The sequence below is a fragment of the Lactuca sativa genome, chromosome 2 (genome assembly GCF_002870075.4).
Source record: "Lactuca sativa cultivar Salinas chromosome 2, Lsat_Salinas_v11, whole genome shotgun sequence".
Lineage (NCBI taxonomy): Eukaryota > Viridiplantae > Streptophyta > Magnoliopsida > Asterales > Asteraceae > Lactuca > Lactuca sativa.
The window spans coordinates 219256964-219278479 of NC_056624.2; the positions used below are offsets into that span (position 1 = coordinate 219256964).

The following is a 21516-nucleotide window of genomic DNA, read 5'->3' on the forward strand; positions in this document are numbered from 1 at the left end:
AGTTACCTTAATAAGTCATTTTCCCATATATGCACCATGCCACGTAGGTGCAACGTATTCAAGTCATATGCCAGGTGGATGCCACATAAGCAAAAACAGATAATAGCCGGTCATATTACCTAAATGTGAACAAACAAAACAAGCTAGTTACCTTAATGTGTAAAAAAAAAAAAACATTACCTATATATGAACAATTGAAATAGTTAGTTAGCTTAAAAGTTCTAATGCCAAACTCAAACTTAAAAACCAGAGCGCCTGGTTGGTGAGATCCAAGAAATCCCAACTCTCAATTTCAAACTTAAAAACCACAAACGTTCGAAGCAAGAAGACTATGATGCAGTTTGGATACCTTCTTTAGTAGGACCCGAATGAGATCTACAATCGAATTCTAGAAAGTAAACAAGTCTCTGCGTTCTATCAAAGCCTTTTCCTTTATCAAATTTGTCCACTTTTCTAACCACCATAATTCAAGAACTCAAAGGACGTCTTCAGGATTCTTCAACCGAAAGATCTTTCACTTCCACATCTTCGAATTGTTCATGTAAGCTTTGATTTCGATTTCGATTTGGATGTTCTTTCTTTTTTGGTTCTGCTTCACTTTCAACAGATATTTGTTTCATGGTTTTAATTTCACCCATTTCCCTCAAGTTTTTGTGCGTATTTGAATGCTTGTTCTAGGGTTTTTGTTTTAAGTATCTGATCAGCGTTCAAGGTATTTGCTTTTGAAGATACGATTACGATACTTCTATAATCAGTTAATTCGTTTTGTATTAATCCCATTAATATATAATACAACATGTACATGTAGTTCAATACATATCGATTGAAGGCAAACGGGCAATAAGTTAAGCTTAGCCAGTGACATTTACCATAATTATAATTGATTTTCCTGATGCCAGAGGAATTTGATGGAAGGATTGATCTGTTCGCGAATAATTCCTATTCGTGCTTATGGTAATCAGAGAAACACCCCCTTCTTTCCATCATATACATCGAGCAAAAGAAGAATTTTTTATGGTCCAATCAGAATGATGGGACCTTCCACATCACCCAACTCAAAAGCTGGCTCCATTAAGCCATTAACAGCCTCCTCATCAGACCTATTCGACAATACATTACCTTCCAAAGGTATTTCATCCATCATATATTCCACTTTTTATTAAATTAATTGAAATAACATTGATTTAACTGGATCCTTCTTGAACACTTCAGAGGTTCTTGATTTATGGCAGAAAGCTGAGGCTGTATGCTTTGATGTGGATAGCACTGTGTGTATGGATGAGGGCATCGATGAACTTGCTGAGTTTTGTGGAGCTGGGAAAGCTGTTGCTGAATGGACTGCTAGGTTAAATCAATAATGTCTTTTGTGCTTAATTAAAAACAATTATATTAATTTGATTGTTTGCTTACAGAGCAATGGGTGGTTCAGTGCCTTTTGAAGAAGCCTTAGCTGCAAGACTCTCTCTATTCAAACCTTCATTATCAACAGTTGAAGATTTTCTTGAAAAGAGGCCCCCAAAGTATGTTTCCCTTTCTTGCCTCTCAAATGAAAAACCCTAATAAATTGGAAATATGAGATATGCAATGATTGACTTGACTCTTTTTTTTTTTTTTTTTGAATTGGTAGACTTTCACCTGGCATAATGGAATTGGTTGAGAAGCTCAAGGGAAGTGGTAAAGATGTATACCTCATCTCTGGAGGTTTTCGTCAAATGATCAATGTAAGCCATCCATTAATCAAATAACTACTTTTTTGAATGTTTATTTATTTTTATTGTTTTTGGTAGCCGGTTGCATCAATCCTAGGGGTAAAACCAGAAAATATATTTGCCAATCAACTCCTATTCAAGAGTTCCGGTGAGTTTGCTGGTTTTGATGCAAATGAGCCAACTTCTAGAAGCGGAGGAAAACCAACTGCAGTTGAACTAATAAGAAAGGTTAGCCTTTTTTTTGTCAGCTAAATTTACAGCTATCAGCTAACTTTTCAGCTAGTCTGCAAAACATAGCCTTAAATCAAATAAACTGTCTGAATTTTGGGTACATGCTGTTTTACATTGTTGTATACTTGTCTCACTTAACCTATTGAAACATGCTTAATGTATTAAGTAAAAAAGAAACGCGCTATATATGTGTCCGGATAAAGTGCTTAATGTATTAAGCCCTTTAAATATTTTTAACACAAAGTTAATGAAATTGTCAGACTCATGAATACAAGACAGTAGTAATGATTGGCGATGGTGCGACTGATCTTGAGGTAAGAATAACTCGAAATCTAAATTTGTTTGGTTTGTTGACAAAGTGGTTTGACTTTAGAGATCCATTAATATTATTATTTTATTATTATTATCTTTTTTTTTTTTTAAATAGGCTCGCAGACCAGGATGTGCGGATCTTTTTATCTGCTATGGTGGCGTCCAACTTAGGGAGGCTGTGTCTTCAAAAGCGGATTGGTTGGTGTTCAACTTCAAAGACCTTATAAACTCTTTGGAATAACTTCAAACCCGATTTAAAATTTGTTAAACATGATTTATATGATTCGCTTCATGGGTGAGCAGGTTTTTTAGATTATATTGTTTGGTAGATGTTTTGTTAAATTGTTTATAGCCATTTAAGAGAAGAAAATTAATTAGGTGAATCAAGGGGATTGAAGCTTACAATTGGTTAGGTTGATTTTATGATTTGTTAGTAGGTTTGGTGGAAATACTACAATAATTGTGTTCCAAAGTCATGTGCATCTTCTTTTTCTTTGTCCCAAATGATTTTATGTTTATATTGTAGGGTAAACCATATAGCCTTAGTCCCCTAAAATTTTAATCAAAATTTAAGAAAAATTACATAAATGGTCCATATGGTTTATCAAATGTCACAACTTTAGTCTTTATAAAGTTTTTTTTATGAACATGGTCCTTGTGGTTTTTAAGACTTGCATGGTTGATTCCTATGATTTATTTTTGTTCCAAATTTAATTTGGAATTACTATTATACCCTTTCTACTTAATTTTTTTTTCATTTATATAATTTTACTTTAAAGTAAATAAATAAATAGAAACCCCATCCCATCCCACTCCTCATCTCTTCTTTTCTCTCTTGAAAACCTTCTCCCATGTTTACTCTGATGGTCGCCTTCCTCAACCCTAAAATATGATTAATTATCGGGCTTAAAATCGGAATTGGAATCACTCCAAGCTTTTCAAATCAGAACATAAATAATCGACGATTGAGCTAGGAGATACAGGAGGGGGCGGTGGAGGATCACAGAGAGAGTCTCTAAAGCTTATCTTCAAATAAATCCAATCACTAGAACAATCATCGCGCCATTGTCAACTAAAGTTTTGCTCCAACTTCTCTATCACCCCAAATAATTTCAAGGTCTAGGGCTTCTTGAAGCAGGTAAATCGAGTTCGAAAATCACTAACTTACTTTTAAGACATCAACCTATGGTGGTGGTGGTGGTTTGTGGTGGTTAGTGGTGGATGGTGATGGTGGAGCTGGTGGGTGGTAGTGGTGGTTTCTGGTGGTAAGTAGCGGGTGGTGATGGTGGAGGTGGTAGGTGGTGGTTGGCGGTAGGGGTGATGGTGGTGGTAATGGTGGTGGGTGGTGGTTTTGGTGGATGTTAGGTGTGGGTGATGGTGGGGGGTGGTGTTGGTTAGTAGTTTTGGTGGATGTTGGGTAGGGGTGATGGTAGGGGGTGGTGGTGCTGGTTGGTGGTGGGTGGTGAATGGTGATGATGAATAATGTTAGGTATTGGTGGGTAAGTGGTGGTGGTAGCGTGTGATGATATTTGGTGGTGGTGACGGTTAGTGGTGGTAAGCAGTGGGTGGTGACAGTGGTAGGTGGTAATGGTGGATGTGAGTGGTGATTACAGGTGGTGGGTGGTTGTTTTTGCAGGTGGTGGGTGAGGGTGGGGGTGACAATGGTTAGTGATGGGGGTGGTGGTGACGGGTGGTAGTGGTGGTGGTGTTTGGTGGTTTTTGGTGGGTGGCAGGTGGTGGTGGGTAGTGGGTGATGGTTGGTGGCAGTGACAGGTAGTGGTGGTGAGTGATGGTAATGGGTGGTGGAGATAAGTGGTGGTAGTTGGTGGGTGGTGATAATGGTGGCAGGTGGTGGTTTTGGTGGGTGGTGGGTGGAGGTGGTAGTGACGGGTAATGGTAGTAGTGGGTTGTGGTGGCGGGTGGTGGTGATGGGTGATGGAAGTGGGTGGGGGTGGTGGAGGTGGGTGGTGATGGTGAGTTGTGGTGTTGGTTGGGTGATGGTAGGTGGTGATGGTGGTGGCGGGTGGTGTCTTTGGTGGGTGATAGGTAGGGGTGGTGATGAGTGGTGGTAGAGGCGGGTGGTGGTGATGAGTGATGGTGGTGGGTGGTGGCGGGTGGTGGAGGTGGTGTTTGGTGGTGAATGGTGTTGGTTAGTGACTTTTCAATTTTTTGTAACTATTTTTGATTTATATGAATATTATTTTATAATTTTAATTAACAAAATTACGTGGTCCAAATCTGTTCTCAAAGGGTTAGATTCAAATGTTTCTAACATTTATTGTGTACTCGTATGCAAAAATCTGGACCAACGGATAGAATAGAATCAATGATCAAGATATGAGGATACATGATATCACAATAGGGTAACATGTACTATATAATCACATAAAATTCAACATAAGGACATTTTGGTCAAATAGACTATATTAAAAAGGAAAATTTCGAATTTAAAGGGATAATTAATTCCCTTATTTTTAAAATTTTGAATATTTTAAATTAATTCAAATTAAATTCTAATATAATTTTTAATAATAATAGATTTTATTCTGTCAGAATGACCAACAGTCAACCATAAACTTGTAAATATATTTTCGATTTTATTTTTGCAGAATATGGTTCCATGCAAGATATTTTTTTTATAGTAAAGTTGCTTAAAAAATTATACAACATATTATCAAGAATAACATTTTCTAAAGAATACAGATTTTATTTTTTAAGATTCACTAATTACATTAATTCATAAAGAATAAGACTATAAACAGTTATTACATTCATTCTAAAAAATATAACTAATAATGGTTTAAGAATTACATTTATTCTTAAATATTAAAACTAAAAATGGTTAAAAATGAAAAAAAAAAAAAAAAAAAACCATCAAAATCTAACAAAAACACTAATCCATTGTGAAAGAATATTATTGTTAAGAAACATGTCACACCCCCAAACCGGAATGGCGGAAACAACGAACTACACCAAATTTTGGTGTCCAGATCCGGTTCATGAGACAACGAACTCCGTCATCCTTAACTTCAAGATTTTTATCCATTCCTCTCAACGCTTCTCCTGTTACGTTCTCTGGCTTTAAGGCTTCTTCTTGTGCCTCTCTGATTTATGCAGACATGTGTGAATGGATGGTCATGGTTCACGCTTTTACTCGGCGGCCCGAGTATTCCTTTCTACTCAAGGCGTCCGCTACCACGTTGGCTTTTCCGGGGTGATAACGAATCTCACATTCGTAATCATTTAGCAATTCCACCCATTGTCTTTGTCTCATGTTTAGTTCATTTTGGTTGAGGATATGCTGAAGGCTTTTGTGATCGGTGAAGATAGTGCACTTGGTGTCGTAGAGGTAATGTCTCCAGATTTTTAGGGCGAAAACTACTGCTCCTAGTTCGAGATCGTGCGTCGTATAGTTTACCTCGTGCGTCTTCAGCTGTCTTGAGGCGTAGGCAATGATCTTTCCTCGTTGCATCAACACACATCCTAGACCTTGGTTTGACGCATCGCAATAAACCACAAAGTCCTTGGTTCCATCCGGTAAGGACAAGATTGGAGCACTGCACAGAGTTCGTTTCAACGTTTGGAACACAACCTCTTGCTTACCCCCCCCCCCCCCTACAGACGAAGATCACTCCTTTTTGAGTCAAGGTGGTGAGTGGTTTTGCGATTTTGGAGAAGTTTTGAATGAATCTTCGATAGTAACCGGCGAGTCCTAAAAATTGTCGGATTTTGGTAGGTGTTCTTGGTGCTGCCTAGCTTTCGATTGCCTTGATCTTTGAAGGGTCCACATGTATTCCTTCCTTGCTGACTACATGTCCGAGGAAATTCACTTCTCGAATCCAAAATTTGCACTTTGAGAATTTTGCGTACAATTTCTCCGCTCTCAGTGTCTCCAGGACTTGACATAAATGATGGTTGTGTTCTTCCTTACTTCGGGAGTAGACTAGTATACATCGATGAAAACAATCACAAACTTGTCTAAGTAAGGTCGACACACCCGATTCATCGGGTCCATAAACGCTGCGGGTGCATTTGTTAAGCCGAAAGGCATTACTACAAACTCGTAGTGAGCATAGCGTGTTCTGATGGCAGTCTTGATGGGTTTTGGTCATAAGACATCCTATGTGCTCATACAAACCCTAATGCTTGGATCTAGGTTTCTCTATTGTACATGCTTTGAATCCAAGACTATAAACCCTAATTCTAGCATATGGAAATCAGAATTCACATGTAAATAGGTTTAAGAACATACCTTGATTGTTATATAGCAATAACAATCTAATTCCTCCTTGAATTGACCTTGGAAAGCTGAGAGTCACAAGTGTCACTCCTCTAATGGCTTACAAACACCATAAGCAAGTGGAGAAGGTATAAAGAGAGAGGAGGGAAGTTAGAATTCGTTTCTAAGACTTCTTGGGAAGGGATACCCGAATTCATAACCCTAGGGGTGTTTATATAGGTGTAGAGATAGGGTTTCAGTCATTATCCTTATCTAGTTGCTTATCCACCAAGCAACCAATAAGATAATCCTTGAATCCTTATCATACTCGAATTCTAAGGCTCTATATCCTTAAATTCGTCCAACCTAATAATAAGATAACTCTTACCTTATTTTGTAACTATCACATAATTACAATTCAGCCCCTCTAGTTTAATTAATTACACTTGATCACAAAATTAATTCTTAATTAATTATTGACCAATATTAATTAAACAAATATATTATTATTATAACATATTAATAAATCATATTATCCTCTCTCTCTTTATTCATTTCTCCAATCAAGTTGCTTTGGTGAAGGCAACCCAAAAGGACCATGCACCATCGGGTCAAGTACATACCAAAATAGTTATGGACTTAGACACTAATCCAACAGTCTCCCGCTTGGATAAGTCTAATAACTATTCTGCATATGACTTCGGATCCCGATCTGCAATCGTAGCTTTCCAAAGCCGCTGTCAACTCTGATCCTATCAGATACGTGTGTCCTTAGATAAGGGATCATATATTCCTCCATTCTAGATATCATATGAGATATGATTTCAAATCATTCTCTTTGTACTATATCTCGATTTCCGATTTATGACGACAGACTAATTGAACAAATCAAATTAGCCCTAGCCCGGCCGAGCATTTACGTTTGTCATCACTAAACCATCGAGGGGCCCAAAGATATCGCTTTTATCCTACTTTGGATAAAAGGAACGGATAAACTTTGATACAATGCTTGCTTGTACTCACGCACCGAATCACACACAACAATATGTTTTATAACACCAAGTTACTAGTGCGTTTACATATTATCAATGTGCAACCGATTCGCAAGATACAACTCACACATCTCGGTTTCAAGAATATAAGATGTTATCGTCTCACCAATCACTCGTGATACAATCCATGGAGTGATCCAAGTGAGCGTGGGTCTAATCCAATGCTCAAATCACATTCATAAGCACTCATGAACGTTGCAGCAAAAATTTGCTTATGTCTAATACTCTTTTAGACAATCCACACACCAATTCACGACAGTCTTCATTCATATCTACTTCCAACATATGAACGACTGTGGCCCGTTTGAATAATTCGATTATTCTTAATAAACTCAATTATTCTGGAAGTCAAAACATGCAAATGTGAAACACAAGAATAATACTAATCCCATATGGCCTCAACCCTTTGAGCATAAATAAAACACCTTTTATTTATCACCATATTGATTACTCATTATTTGTCGTTTCGGGTAATCAACTTCTTACTTGAATTACAACACTTGTCCCATGCTCCTAGCATGCACACAATGTTTACCTATGGCTCTTACTTTGTGAAATAGATCACATTGAACACATTTCCAATCATTCTCATTTTACAACTCCAAATCCTTTTTCATAAGTGAAAGAATATCAAATTCTTGCTACTTATAGAATATGCTAGATTCTAACATTTTATGCAATGATCTCTTTTGTAATGTTACTGTCCCAAAGTCACAAAGACTATTGCCAATGATATTGCAGAGTCTTCTATCGGAGATTGTTACAAGACAATTCCATAGATGTGATGTCTCTCACTTAAAGTACTTTCTTTGAACATCCTTTTGCATAGAAGTTTCTAATCTAGTCATAGATTTCTCAACATTCAATTCCCAATATGGACACACTTCCATATGTTCCATATGACAACTCATTCTTAATAGAATCTTATCTATTTGTAATGATATCGATATGGTCCATCCAATATGGAAACATTTCCATATTTTCCAATACTATACTTCCAACTACTCACAAGCGACCAATCCTCGTCGAACTTTGGATTGTCCTTTGATAGTTGTTTAATTGTTTTAGTCAAAACCAATTATTGTCCTTTTTCCCTCTAAATGCGCTAGACATTTGGAAAATTTTAGAATGGTCAAACATTAAAGCATTTACAATCGATCCTATACCCGAAGCGTATGGGACACGACGCATAATGTTTTATTTGCTATGTTCTCAAAATTCGAATAGTGAAGAGGGATGCCGTAATCATAATCGAAATTTTAAGAACACACTTTGTACCTTTGACTAAATTTTATTAACATTTCTCAACCTAAACCTTTAGATTTGAAATGAAGCATAATATTCTCTCCCTTAATTATAGCAAAACAACTCTTCAACTTTGCGACTTTGCAAAGTATGACTCTTGTTTTCTATAATTAATATTGCTAACCTTGCAATACTTTCCTTAATAATCATACAATCATAACTTTTATGCTCCCACTATCTTGATGATTATTATAAAACATAACACTTATGCTCCCACTAGCTTCGACATGTATTCATAAACATCTTAACTTTCAGAAAACAATGCTTATTGAATTTCTTAAGTTCATGTTTCTAATACTTAGTGCTTTGATAATCCTTTATCAATGATTCTTTATACACCTTTGTCTTCGATAGTTCATATGTGTGTCTAAACAATTAAGACTAATTGCCAAATCTCATAATTCAAATTATGGAAAGGGATGCCGTAACCATAATTGAATTCGAGAATGCAATTTTACAATAGCTATCTTCTTAAAATCTGTCTTAGTGAAAGCATTTCCTCACAATCATTTTCATGAAGGAGGAAATCTTATGACACTTAGATTTAAACAGTGTATTTGTTCCTATCCATGTGAATTTGTCAAAACCAAAGTTTACGACAAATTCAAACTCTTATGGATCGAACTTTCTTGATCTCGATTTCTTGCCTTTATGGTAGCACAGCTGCCCACCATGTCTTCCAAGTAGTTAAGCAGCTCACCCTTTCCTATCAATGTACCTTTCATTGATTAAGGTGCTTTGCCTTTTATGCGTTCAAAATGGGAACTCATAGAACTCACATGCATAATTAACTTGATTGGATTGGCACATAATCAAAATAATGTCAACACGATAGGTTGTAAACCTCAACTCGTGTGCTAGTGATGATCGATAAGGTTTATTTGATTTGTTCTTGAAACCTTTCAAGATCATTAAGACTCCCACTGACTCCTTGACATATAAGATTCTCTTGTCAAAAACCATTTCTTGACAAACAAATATTCAAGAGTTAGTGTAGCTTTTATCAAAACTCTTCATAAATTGGTCCTAGTTGGTCTTTGTCTTATCCAAGACATCACAACTTTCCACATTTGATGAATGTTTCAAACCTTCTTAAGACTTTTCACTTAATGTCACAATCTTAACTTTAAGACTTGTTATTGGAACGAAGTATGATTGACTTATTGATTTAACCATTTCTTCAATTCTTTGATTCCTCTTCTTGGACATACAATTGTACTAAGACTCACTTAGAGGATCAATTAAGATATGGTTCTTAATCATTAAGACCTATCATAAAGCATAAAAGGTACTCTCCCTTCATTTTAGAATGGAAAAACTTTTATCTTTCTGCCTACTTGATTCTTCTTATTCGTTCTACTATTGATCTAAACCCTTTAATCAATTTAGAATTACACTTAATCTTGTAAGTATAGTCATATTTACTAAGCCTTTAGTAAATCATGACGAATATCTTTGTTATTCTTATGGTGAACATGATCAACACACTACTTTGTGCACTTGATCTCCTAGTCCTTCACTTGACACTTTGTCAACGAATTGATCTAATTTCCAAATATGAATTTCTTATTCATCATGCAACCAAGTTGCTTGATTCCAAATTTCTGTCCGATTGAAACTTTGGGCGATGAGAAACTCTCCCTATTTGGTAAATTCTTGACATTTCCATAAATAACATAAACAAGAATCATATCCATTCGTTGTAGAAATATTCAAACATCGATTTTCATAATGATTTCATTGTAAGGAAATAAACAATTAAATAAATAAGTCAAACAAAATTTATTTTATTTATATAAACAGCGGAAAAAAATTGTCCTTAAAATGCAAAATCCATTGAAAACTACGTACAAAAGAAAATTTCTAACAACTCTATCATAAATTTCTAAGCTCAAAATCTAATCTTCAAGTCCATGCGATCGAGATCCATTTCTTGTGATTAGATTCATCTTGCTTTCTCTTATCAAGCTTCCTTTCTTTTCACCGACCCTACAAAACATTCAAATGCAATCTTATTACATCATGTATTAAGAATCAATGAATAGGAACTTAATTGAGTTAGATAGTGGATATTTACCTAAAGCGTAGTCATACTTTTGACTCTCCCATCTCTTAGATCTCTTAGGTAATTAGGGCAACTTTGTCTCCAATGCCTATTCTCTTGGCAATAAAAGCAAATTGACTCTTTTGGAACAACACATGGAACTACTTCAGACATCGCCTTAAACTTTTCGATCATTGCATGTCTTTCATTGCCATTGTTTATATCCATAGAGGTCTCGAAGGCAGATTCACCAATTAACTTTGCTTTTCTATTGCGCCAAACCATTGCTGATTCGGCAGCAATAAGCATAGAGGTGAGATCTATAAGGGTCACGTCATGGTTCATCATATAGTACTCTCTTACGAACTCACTATACGATTTAGGAAGTGACTGAAGAACCCAATCAACAGCCATCTCTTCACTAATAACGGATCCCATCATTCTTAGTCTATCAATGTGCGACTTCATCCCGAGGACGTGTGCACACACCGACTTACCTTTTTTTATGTTTACTTGCCAAAAGGGCTTGAGTGATATTGAACCTTTCAATTTTACAATCTTGTGGGTTAGGGAGAATAATTGGAGCAGGAGGAGGAAGTGAAGCATGGTTTCTTGTTCCTCGATCGAATCGTGGAATATCATCTTCATGTGGAATGCTTGTTCCACGGGATTTGGGAAGACCATAGTTGTCGAACTTTGACATCTACAATACGGGAGAAAACGAATTCAAGTTAGTTGATTGATTGAGTCCTTAGTAAATCACCCAAATGAGATACTAAGGCTAGGACCCAACACAATACGCTACAACCTAGAAAAGGGATGCCGTAATCTGGTTGCAGAATATTTGAAGGTAAGTGAATGACGATTCACTAATTTCCACCATGAAAAACGAAAAAGCAGAAATTTAAGTTTTAAATCTATGAAAACTCCTAGATCCTTTGAGATTCATTGAACTTTCAATGGCATGTTTATATCTCGATATGCCCCTCTTGTTTGTGACTGGGATGCCGAGGATCACAAAGCGGGTGTGAATAACCATGCAAACTTACATGGTGCCCTCACATGTTACAATCACCTATTCGATGTGCCAGTAAACCACACACGCTCCACCGAACTATGACAAACATTGAGTCACCCTTTGCTACCTTTGCTTAGACCCATTTAGTGTGCCGGTTAACCACACACGCTCCACTAACGTCTTCGCAAGGGCACAAAGTGTAATTTCATGGAATTGCATCAATTCACTTTTGCCTAAGTAACTAAGATTGGGAATTTCGAAAAACATTTAGTTACTTTAGTAATTCATTATACTTATAATGGAAGGTTTCGTCCTATCCTACCCGTTCGGCTAACGACCCTCCACTAGTCAAGAGTGCGGTGGGTAAGAGTGGATACCCATTCAATCGCCATTTTATAGGCAATTTCCTTAAACACCCCTTATAGACCAGCTTCGTGAATGAGGCCTACTAACGGTAAGACTGACTTTTAGTTATACATATATATAATGTTAGACTTTTAATGTTATATATAGTATAGGGTGTATTTTATAACTTTTAAAATACTATGTGGTTAACTTTAACAATTACACTTTTAATTCTATTAAATGGTTAACCTAAACTTTTATGGATTTATTAAACCTCTTTTAATTATACACCTTAATTAATTAATAAAACCATAAGGGTGTGATGTGAACTTTTTCAAAACCATACTAGAGTTTTAGAATTTAACATTCCTAATTAAACTTTTAATCAACTTTTAAATTCCAAAACTTGAGGGAAAGTTTTGAAACATTTCAACACATTAGGGTTTAGGATTTAAATATGCATCAAAATTAAACTATTTAATCAAAATTTAAATTCCAAAACATGAGGGCAAGTTTTGAAACCTTTTTCAAAACATTAGGGTTTCAACTATTTAAATTTCAAAACAACAAAACTTTTGGGTTCAAATTTAAACTATAAAACCTAAAGGGCAATATATGAACTTTTCATAACTACAAGGATCAAATAACAAATAATTCAAATTAACATTTAATCACATAATTATCCATATTTGATTTATTTAATGATTTCTTGCAAAACAATTTATCAATTTACTCAAAATAATTAATCAATTATCTTATAAGGAAACAATTATCTTATTAATTGATAAATATCTTCAATTAGATCAAAATTATAGTCAAATATATCATATAATCGGATTAATAATGATCTAACATGATAAGGTAACTATCCATAAGCAAAAACAGCAAGAAATCCCGAAGTACCCTCCTTCTGACGAGTTGACTCGTCGAGTCAGCCTTGGACTCGTCGAGTCACCTTGGACTCGGCGAGTTCAGCCATGGACTCGGCGATTCTAGCCTCCAGAATGCAAAAAATCGAATTTTTCAGTTACAACAAGCATCAATACAATAGAAACCAATCAAAGCTCTGATACCACTGATGGGTTTTGGTCATAAGACATCCTATGTGCTCATACAAACCCTAATGCTTGGATCTAGGTTTCTCTATTGTACATGCTTTGAATCCAAGACTATAAACCCTAATTCTAGCATATGGAAATCAGAATTCACATGTAAATAGGTTTAAGAACATACCTTGATTGTTATATAGCAATAACAATCTAATTCCTCCTTGAATTGACCTTGGAAAGCTGAGAGTCACAAGTGTCACTCCTCTAATGGCTTACAAACACCATAAGCAAGTGGAGAAGGTATAAAGAGAGAGGAGGGAAGTTAGAATTCGTTTCTAAGACTTCTTGGGAAGGGATACCCGAATTCATAACCCTAGGGGTGTTTATATAGGTGTAGAGATAGGGTTTCAGTCATTATCCTTATCTAGTTGCTTATCCACCAAGCAACCAATAAGATAATCCTTGAATCCTTATCATACTCGAATTCTAAGGCTCTATATCCTTAAATTCGTCCAACCTAATAATAAGATAACTCTTACCTTATTTTGTAACTATCACATAATTACAATTCAGCCCCTCTAGTTTAATTAATTACACTTGATCACAAAATTAATTCTTAATTAATTATTGACCAATATTAATTAAACAAATATATTATTATTATAACATATTAATAAATCATATTATCCTCTCTCTCTTTATTCATTTCTCCAATCAAGTTGCTTTGGTGAAGGCAACCCAAAAGGACCATGCACCATCGGGTCAAGTACATACCAAAATAGTTATGGACTTAGACACTAATCCAACAAGTCTTGGGAATATCCTCCTCTTGAACTCGTAGCTGATGGTACCCTGATCTAAGGTCAATCTTTGAAAAGAAACTTGTTGCTTGCAGCTGGTTGAAGAGGTCGTCGATTCGAGGCAAAGGGTATCGGTTTTTAATGGTGAGTTTGTTCAATTCACGGTAGTCAATGCACATACGGAACGGTCCATCCTTTTTCTTAACGAACAAGACCGGTGCTCCCCAAGGTGGGAAGCGTGGTCTAATGAAACCTTTGCTTAGCAATTCGTTCAATTGACTGGACAATTCCTGCATTTCGGCTGGGGCTAGATTGTATGGCGATTTGGCTACGAGGGTAGCTCCAAGAATTAGGTCGATTCAGAATTTGACTTGTCTAGCAGGGGGCACTCCAGGAAGGTCTTCCGGGAACACGTCAGGAAAGTTACAGACCTATGGAATGTCTTTTATGTTTTTTGATTCTTGCTTCTCTTATACGACGTGGGCTAGGAAGGCGTAGTACTCCTTGCGGAGATACTTTTAAGCCTTGACACAAGAGATGATCTGAAAGTTTGAGCTGGGTTTGTCGCCATAGACGACGAGGGTTTCGCCATTTGGCAAATTAAGGCGAACGGCCTTCTTGTGACATAGGATTTCAGCTTGGTGAAGGCATAACCAATCCATGCCAATGATGACATCAAAACTTTTTATAGTGACCGACATAAGGTCGATTTGGAATGAGTGATTGTTTAAGGTAAGGGTACACTTGGTGTAAATGTCGTTAGTGTTCTCTGTTTTTCCGTTAGCCATTTCTACGGTGAATGTGTCTTTTAGTGTTTGTGGTTTTTGTTTAAGCAAGCATTTAAATTGATGGCTCACGAAGCTTTTCTCCGTGCCACTATCGAAAAGAATGCATGCATATGTATTGTTAAGGAGAAACGTATCGGTGACCACAGTTGGGTCTGCAACTGCTTCTTCATGAACTATCGTCAGAACTCTACCCACTTCACCAGAGTTGGGGTTCCTTGCCTTCAGGCAGTTCTGCGTGAAGTGTCTTGCCTCTCCACAACCATAGCAGGTTCGACTTGCTCCGGCGTTAGTAGCTTGTGTGTTTTTTTAGACTGTAGTTTTACAAAATCAAGCGGTGTGTCCCTTTTTGTTACAGTTGGTGCAATGCATTTCACGTCATGCACCGTTGTGGTGAAAGCTTCACTTGTTGCACTTGAGTAGGTTCCCGACGTATTGCCTTATCGGAGTTGGTTTGGCAGTGGTTGTGGCAGCATGCACAACAACCACTTGTTGCTTTTTGGTAGGGTCTTGAGCAGGTTGACCCTTCTTCTTGTTCCAGAACTTCCTCTTGTTACTTCCCCTTTTCGCTTGCTCGGGGGTGGTTGTCACAGTGCCATGGCTGGCCTTATGGTCGATGAGTTGCTGTGCCAGTTCTTTGGCACTGTCAAAGGTAGTTGGCTTTGAGGCCAATACGTTTCCTTGAAGTTGGGGAGATAGTCCCCATATGTATCTTTCCACCTTTTTGCTTTCCGACGGAACCATCCCGGGTCACAGCACGACTAGATCGCTAAACCTTGAGGTATAAGATAGGACGTCAGAGCCTGTCATTTTGAGACCCCAAAGTTCTTCTTCCAACTTCTGTATCTCGCCCCTTGGGCAGTACTCTTTCATTAACATGGTTTTCAGGTCTTCCCATGTTATCGAATTAGCCACCGGAAGTGTTAATGCCTTGACGTGGCCATTCCACCAGGTGAGGGCCCTTTCAGAGAATGTGCATGTTGCAAACTTGACCTTGCTTGCTTCAGGGAATGCGCATATTTCAAAGATGGATTCGGTTTTCTCAAGCCATTGCATCAATGCTATGACACCTCCACTTCCATTGAAGGTTTTAGGTTTGACATTAGTAATGTAACGTCCGAAAATTCGTACCAAAAATTTTCTTTAAATCATTAACAAAACCATATTCATAAAAACATAGCATAATTCATAACATGAATTCAGAGTATCATTTCCAAAACATATTTTCATTATCAGAGTAAAACATCCCAGGCTGTCAAAACTATGGTGTGTGCCATGTGATCACCCCGAGCTCTTCCCTCCGCTACCGGAAGTACCTGAAACCAAAACTGAAAATAGTAAGCACGAAGCTTAGTGAGTTCCCCAACCTACCAGATACCCTGCATAAACACATACAACATATACTGGGCCACGCTCGCTACTTCGGGCCTCGCCCGCTACAACGGCCCCGCCGCTCCAGGCCCTGCCTGGCTTCGAGCCCCGCTCGGATACAGATCTGTTTCACTTAGGCCTCTCCTGTCACTAGGCCTCGCCCACTAACATATACTAACACATAGGCATACCACAACACATAAGCTAACATATACTAATAAATCATGTCCTGAGGCCTCGCCCTTGTCCTGCTACTGATGAGTCATGGAACCCCGTCCACGCTCCTAATGATAATGAGATACGGGCCTAGCCCATACTCACTCTTTCCCTAACTTGGGCCTCGCCCCTATTCTGCTCCTAATGAGATGTGGAACACCGTCCACGCTCTGCTATTGGTGAGATACGGGACCTCGCCCACATTCACCTCCCTACCAAGCACATACATGTATCACACAGACAACAAGTATAAACTATCATATAAACCATTCCTTGGGCACCCGCCCGCTATCATTGGACCTTGGTCCTAAATATCATTCTAGCATACTGCGCCTAGGGCTAACCCCCGGGTCTTCCTACTCATAACTACATGAGCTAACATTGTGGCCCTAGATCCATTCACACAAAGGGAAACTCACCTAGTACTGCTCAACTTGTCGGTAACCCCTCTAGATGCTGACCGGCAATTCCCTGAACCGTTGCTCCACTAGCTCCCCGAGCTACCAATACCAAAACATATATCACTTAGCTTAACTGTTCTCCAAAAGTCAACTAAGTCAACTCTGGTCAAAGTCAACCTTCCAGGTCAACCCTACTCGCCGAGTCTGTCTACTGACTCTCTGAGTTCATTAGCTCAGAATCCTTTCATTCACGAATCGACTCGCCGAGTCAGCCCCTGACTCGTCGAGTCTACCGACTTCCGAGTCCTGACCTGTCCAACTCACTGAGTCCCCACTCAACTCACTGATCCGAGTCCTAACTTGAAGGGTTTGGGGTTTCACGACTTGACTCGCCGAGTCCAAGAACAGACTCGCCGAGTCCCAGGCAATCTTCAACAGACTCGCCGAGTTGTTCTTCCAACTCGCTGAGTTCCTGCCCAACTTCATCCAACTCGCCGAGTCCACCCATGTGACTCACCGAGTCTCTCCAGTTCTTAATCCATTCAGTGGCTTTTCGAGCCATGCAGGGGTTCCAAATCATAGATCCATACCTCCAAAGTCTATCCCTCATGTAAAGGTGCAAACTTTACGTGTGGCTAAGGAGATCTAGGCCCAAAACACTCCAAACTCGGGTTTAGGACAACCATGCTTCACCTACACCCCCAAGACTGATACTTTATGACCCTCTAGGCCAGAATACACTTAGATCTGAAGTAGCAACTTCAGATTTGGGTTCTAACTCGAAATGGTTCAAGGACATGGCATAAAAGCCCCAAATCTCATAACAAAAGGGAAAACTAGATGAAGAAGGGTGAAAATAACGACTTAATACCTTCAATAGCTCTAAAAGGTGGCCCAAACTCTGGATCTAAATCCAATCCTTGAAGCCCCAAAGATTCCTTCCTTCCTTCTTCCTTCAAATCACCCAAAATTGGCAAGAGACTTGAATATGCAACAATGGAGGTGGGGTTTTAGTTTCTGGATGAGAGAGGCTCCAAGAAACCCTAACGGAGAGAATAAGACGCTTAAATAGTGCCCAAAGTCCCAGATTTAGGGTTTCCTTCTTCAGGCCGGACTCGCCGAGTCCTCTTTGCCGACTCGCCGAGTCGGCTACTTAATCGATCCCCCGGATCTCGTTCCGACTCGCCGAGTTCCTCCCTGGACTCGACGAGCTGACCCTTTGACTTAGGGTTTTTCCTTTCCTTTCTTGGTCTTTCTGATTATGGGTGTTACAAGTAAAGTATTTGTAGGTACACTCTCTCGAGCGTCCCTGACTGTCCCCGTTGTTAGAATTTGTGGCACCATACTCGCACCACCCGCATTATTGGTGCTGATTTGGGACATTGTGGCTGCTACTGCGGCTATTATGGCAGCCTGGAACACTACCGGGTCGAACTGAGGGGATGGTGGAGGTGGTGGTGGCGGTGGTGCAGCTCCTGCGGCGCCGCCACGTCTAGGATTTCTACGAGGTGGCATTTTCTGCCATATCAAGAATGAAAAGACAATAAGTCTTTGATAGCGCTCACAAGTCGAGAGTTAAACTAAACATTATTAGTTCCTTATATGCATCATGATTCCGACTTGTAAAGATATTGTAAGGATCCATTCATACTAGAGGTCTATAGGTAATGAAATATAGACTTTATGAATGCTGATAGATTTGATTCACATGAAATGTCTGTGATAGTATCTATACCGGCCAATCTATCAATCGTTCGATGTATAATATTTATATCTAATTAAGATTAAATAAACTTTCGAATCTAATGGATCTGCCCTGGGCCCACAACCAAACAAGGAACAGGATCCAAGGCGGAACCAATATTTCTAGGTCGACATGGTCTTAATTATATATAACTTGATGCAATGTTTCCAATAAAACAAATAGCGTGTCAATTTCATTTATATAACTTAGTATACAATATTGGGGAAACTTTTACCCTACGAGGGGTCTATTGTAACACCCAAAGTTTTGAAGGCCAAGAAAGGAAAGAAAACCCTAACTTTAAGGGGGGGACTCGGCGAGTCCAAGCAAGATCCGGGTCGAGGAGTAAGTGACCGACTCGGCGAGTCGGCCAAGGAGACTCGGCGAGTCAGGTCTGTTCAAGGAAACCCTAAATTCGGGACTTGGGGCCTATTTAAGCGCCTCATTCTCTTCCCTAGGGTTCCTTTACTGCCTCTTTAACCCAGAATGCCAAACCCTAGCCGCCATATCCATTGATTGAGCCAATTGTTGTCTTGAGGAGTGCATTAAAGCTTGGAGAAGGAAGAAGGATCTTGAAGGTGCAAGGAGGGGGCTATAGATCTGAGATTGGGAAGATATTTCTGAACATCTAAAGGTATTAAGTCGTTTCCCTTCCTTTAAATCTATTTTGGTTGTGAGTTTTGGGGCTTTTAGACATGAGTAGTGATCCATTTGAGTTAGAAGCCGGATCTGGAGTTGCTACTTCAGATCTAAGTATATTTTGGTCTTGGAAAGCATAAAGTTTCAGCCCTTGAGTTGATTATGGAGCCTCTTTGCCTTAGACCCTAGTTTATGGTGTATTTTGCCTAGATCTCCTTCTGTACACGTAAAGTTTGCAAATTTACGTGGGGGATAGGCTTGGGAAGGGTAGATCTACAGTTTGGAGTCCATGCATGACTCAAAAGTCCTCTGCATGTATAAAGATCTGAATGGACTCGGTGAGTCCTTTGAGTGGACTCAGCGAGTAGCATGAAGATGAGGAGGAACTCGACGAGTGGGATGAACAGCTCGTTGAGTCAGATGAAGTTGGGCAGGAACTTGGGAAGTTGGATGAACAACTCGGCGAGTCTGTTGAAGGTTGTTATGGACTCGGCGAGTCTGTTCTTGGACTCGACGAGTCAGGTCGCGAAACCCCAAACCCTTCGAGTTGAGACTCGAATCAGTGAGTCGAATGGAGACTCGGTGAGTTGGACAGGTCAGGACTCGGTAATCGGTAGACTCGGCGAGTCATGGACTGACTCGGCGAGTCGAGTCGCGAATGGAAGGACTCTGAACATATGAACTCAGCGAGTTAATAGGGTGACTCAGCGAGTAGGGTTGACCTGGAAGGCTGACTTTGACCAGGACTTTGACTTTGACCAGAGTTGACTTGGTTGTCTTTCGGGGGTCGGTTAGACTTAGTGTTGCATTGATATTGGTAGCTCGGGGGAGCGAGTGGAGCAGGAGTTCAGAGAGTTGCCGGGCAGCAGCTAGTGGGTTCATCAGCCAGTACATCCAGCGCAGGTGAGTTCCCTTTGTATGAATGGGTCTACGGCCACAATACCGGCCCATGTAGTTATGAGTAGAAGACCCGAGGGTTAGCCCTAGGCACAATATGCTAGTTTGATATTCGGGACGAGGTCCATTGATAGAGGGCGGGTGCCCAAGGAATGGTTTATGTGATAGTTAATACTTGTTGTCTGTGTGATACTTGTATGTGCCGGGTAGGGAGGTGAGTGTGGGTGAGGTCCCGTATCTCACCAATAGCAGAGTGTGGATGGTGTTCCACATCTCAATAGCAACAGATCAGGGGCGAGGCCTAAGTTAGGGAAGGAGTGAGGGTGGGTTGGGCCCGTACCTCACTATCAGCAGGAGTATGGACGAGGTTCCATGACTCATCGGTAGCAGGACAAGGGCGGGGCCCAGGGATAGGCGAGGCCTTAGGACAAGATCCGTTAGTATGTGTTTAGATTATGTTATGTGATGTGATATGTTTAAGTGCTATTATACGTTAGTGGGCGAGGCCCTGTGACAGGCGAGGCCTAGGTGAAACATATATGTATCCGAGCGGGGCTCGAAGCTAGGCGGGGCCGTTGTAACGGGCGAGGCCCGAGGTAGGGGGCGAGGCCCAGGATAGCGGGCGAGGCCCAGGATAGCGGGCGTGGCCCAGTATGTGTAGTATGTGGTTATGCATGGTATGTGGTAGGGTGGGGAACTCACTAAGCTTCGTGCTTACGGTTTTCAGTTTTGGTTTCAGGTACTTCCGGTAGCGGAGGGAAGAGCTTGGGGTGATCGCATGGCACACACCATAGATTAGACAGCCTGGGAATGTTTACTCTGATAACGAACATGTATTTTGGAAACTAATACTCTGTTAATGTTTTGAAATGATGAATTTGCTTAAAGTAATGTTTTATTAAAAGAAATTATTAGTCTTAAATTTTGGGACGTTACATCTATGCTACATCAATGTATAGAAAAATTTTGACCGCCTAACAGATCCCGAAAGTGTAAACACTTTAGTCGCGAGATTGGACATAAAATACTAGAAAGTAATAGTAATATTTATTCGCAAAACTAGATTAAACTGAAGCGAGCAGTGCAAACACTACTTGCGGCGGTTGAAGCTATGGGGATCACGAAGTGAAGACCTGACGTTCCTCGTTTCCCTCATTTCAGCTCTGGATTCTGCCGCTTGGTGCTCTGCTTCTGTTAGATGTCCTTCTAAAGTGGCTCAGTGTTCTCGGAGTTCTTGCACTTCAGCTCGGTCGTGGCCATTTCCCGTCGAAGAAGCTCGGTGCGGTCTCGAGTTCGATCGTGGTCATCATCCAACCGGCGAATATGAACGGAGTTGACTTGGCTAGTGGCACCAACTTCCATGAGATGTCGGGTGTGTA

The 21516-nt window shown here is 39.6% G+C and overlaps 2 protein-coding genes across 2 annotated transcripts; one reads left to right on the forward strand and one right to left on the reverse strand.

Annotated features, from left to right (window-relative positions):
* The first annotated feature begins 228 nt into the window (after positions 1 to 228).
* On the forward strand, positions 229 to 2724 carry LOC111901303 (phosphoserine phosphatase, chloroplastic). Its single transcript, XM_023897157.3, has 8 exons — positions 229 to 541; positions 900 to 1128; positions 1213 to 1345; positions 1413 to 1520; positions 1628 to 1721; positions 1788 to 1937; positions 2201 to 2254; positions 2368 to 2724. Exons 2-8 carry the CDS (start codon positions 909 to 911, stop codon positions 2491 to 2493), a joined length of 885 nt encoding a protein of 294 aa, XP_023752925.1. The 5' UTR covers positions 229 to 541; positions 900 to 908; the 3' UTR covers positions 2494 to 2724.
* A 711-nt stretch (positions 2725 to 3435) lies between these two features.
* LOC128132477 (leucine-rich repeat extensin-like protein 5) lies at positions 3436 to 15613 on the reverse strand. Its single transcript, XM_052769071.1, has 2 exons — positions 15309 to 15613; positions 3436 to 4282 (listed from the first exon to the last, which is right to left on the reverse strand). Exons 1-2 carry the CDS (start codon positions 15611 to 15613, stop codon positions 3436 to 3438), a joined length of 1152 nt encoding a protein of 383 aa, XP_052625031.1.
* Positions 15614 to 21516: the final 5903 nt, after the last annotated feature.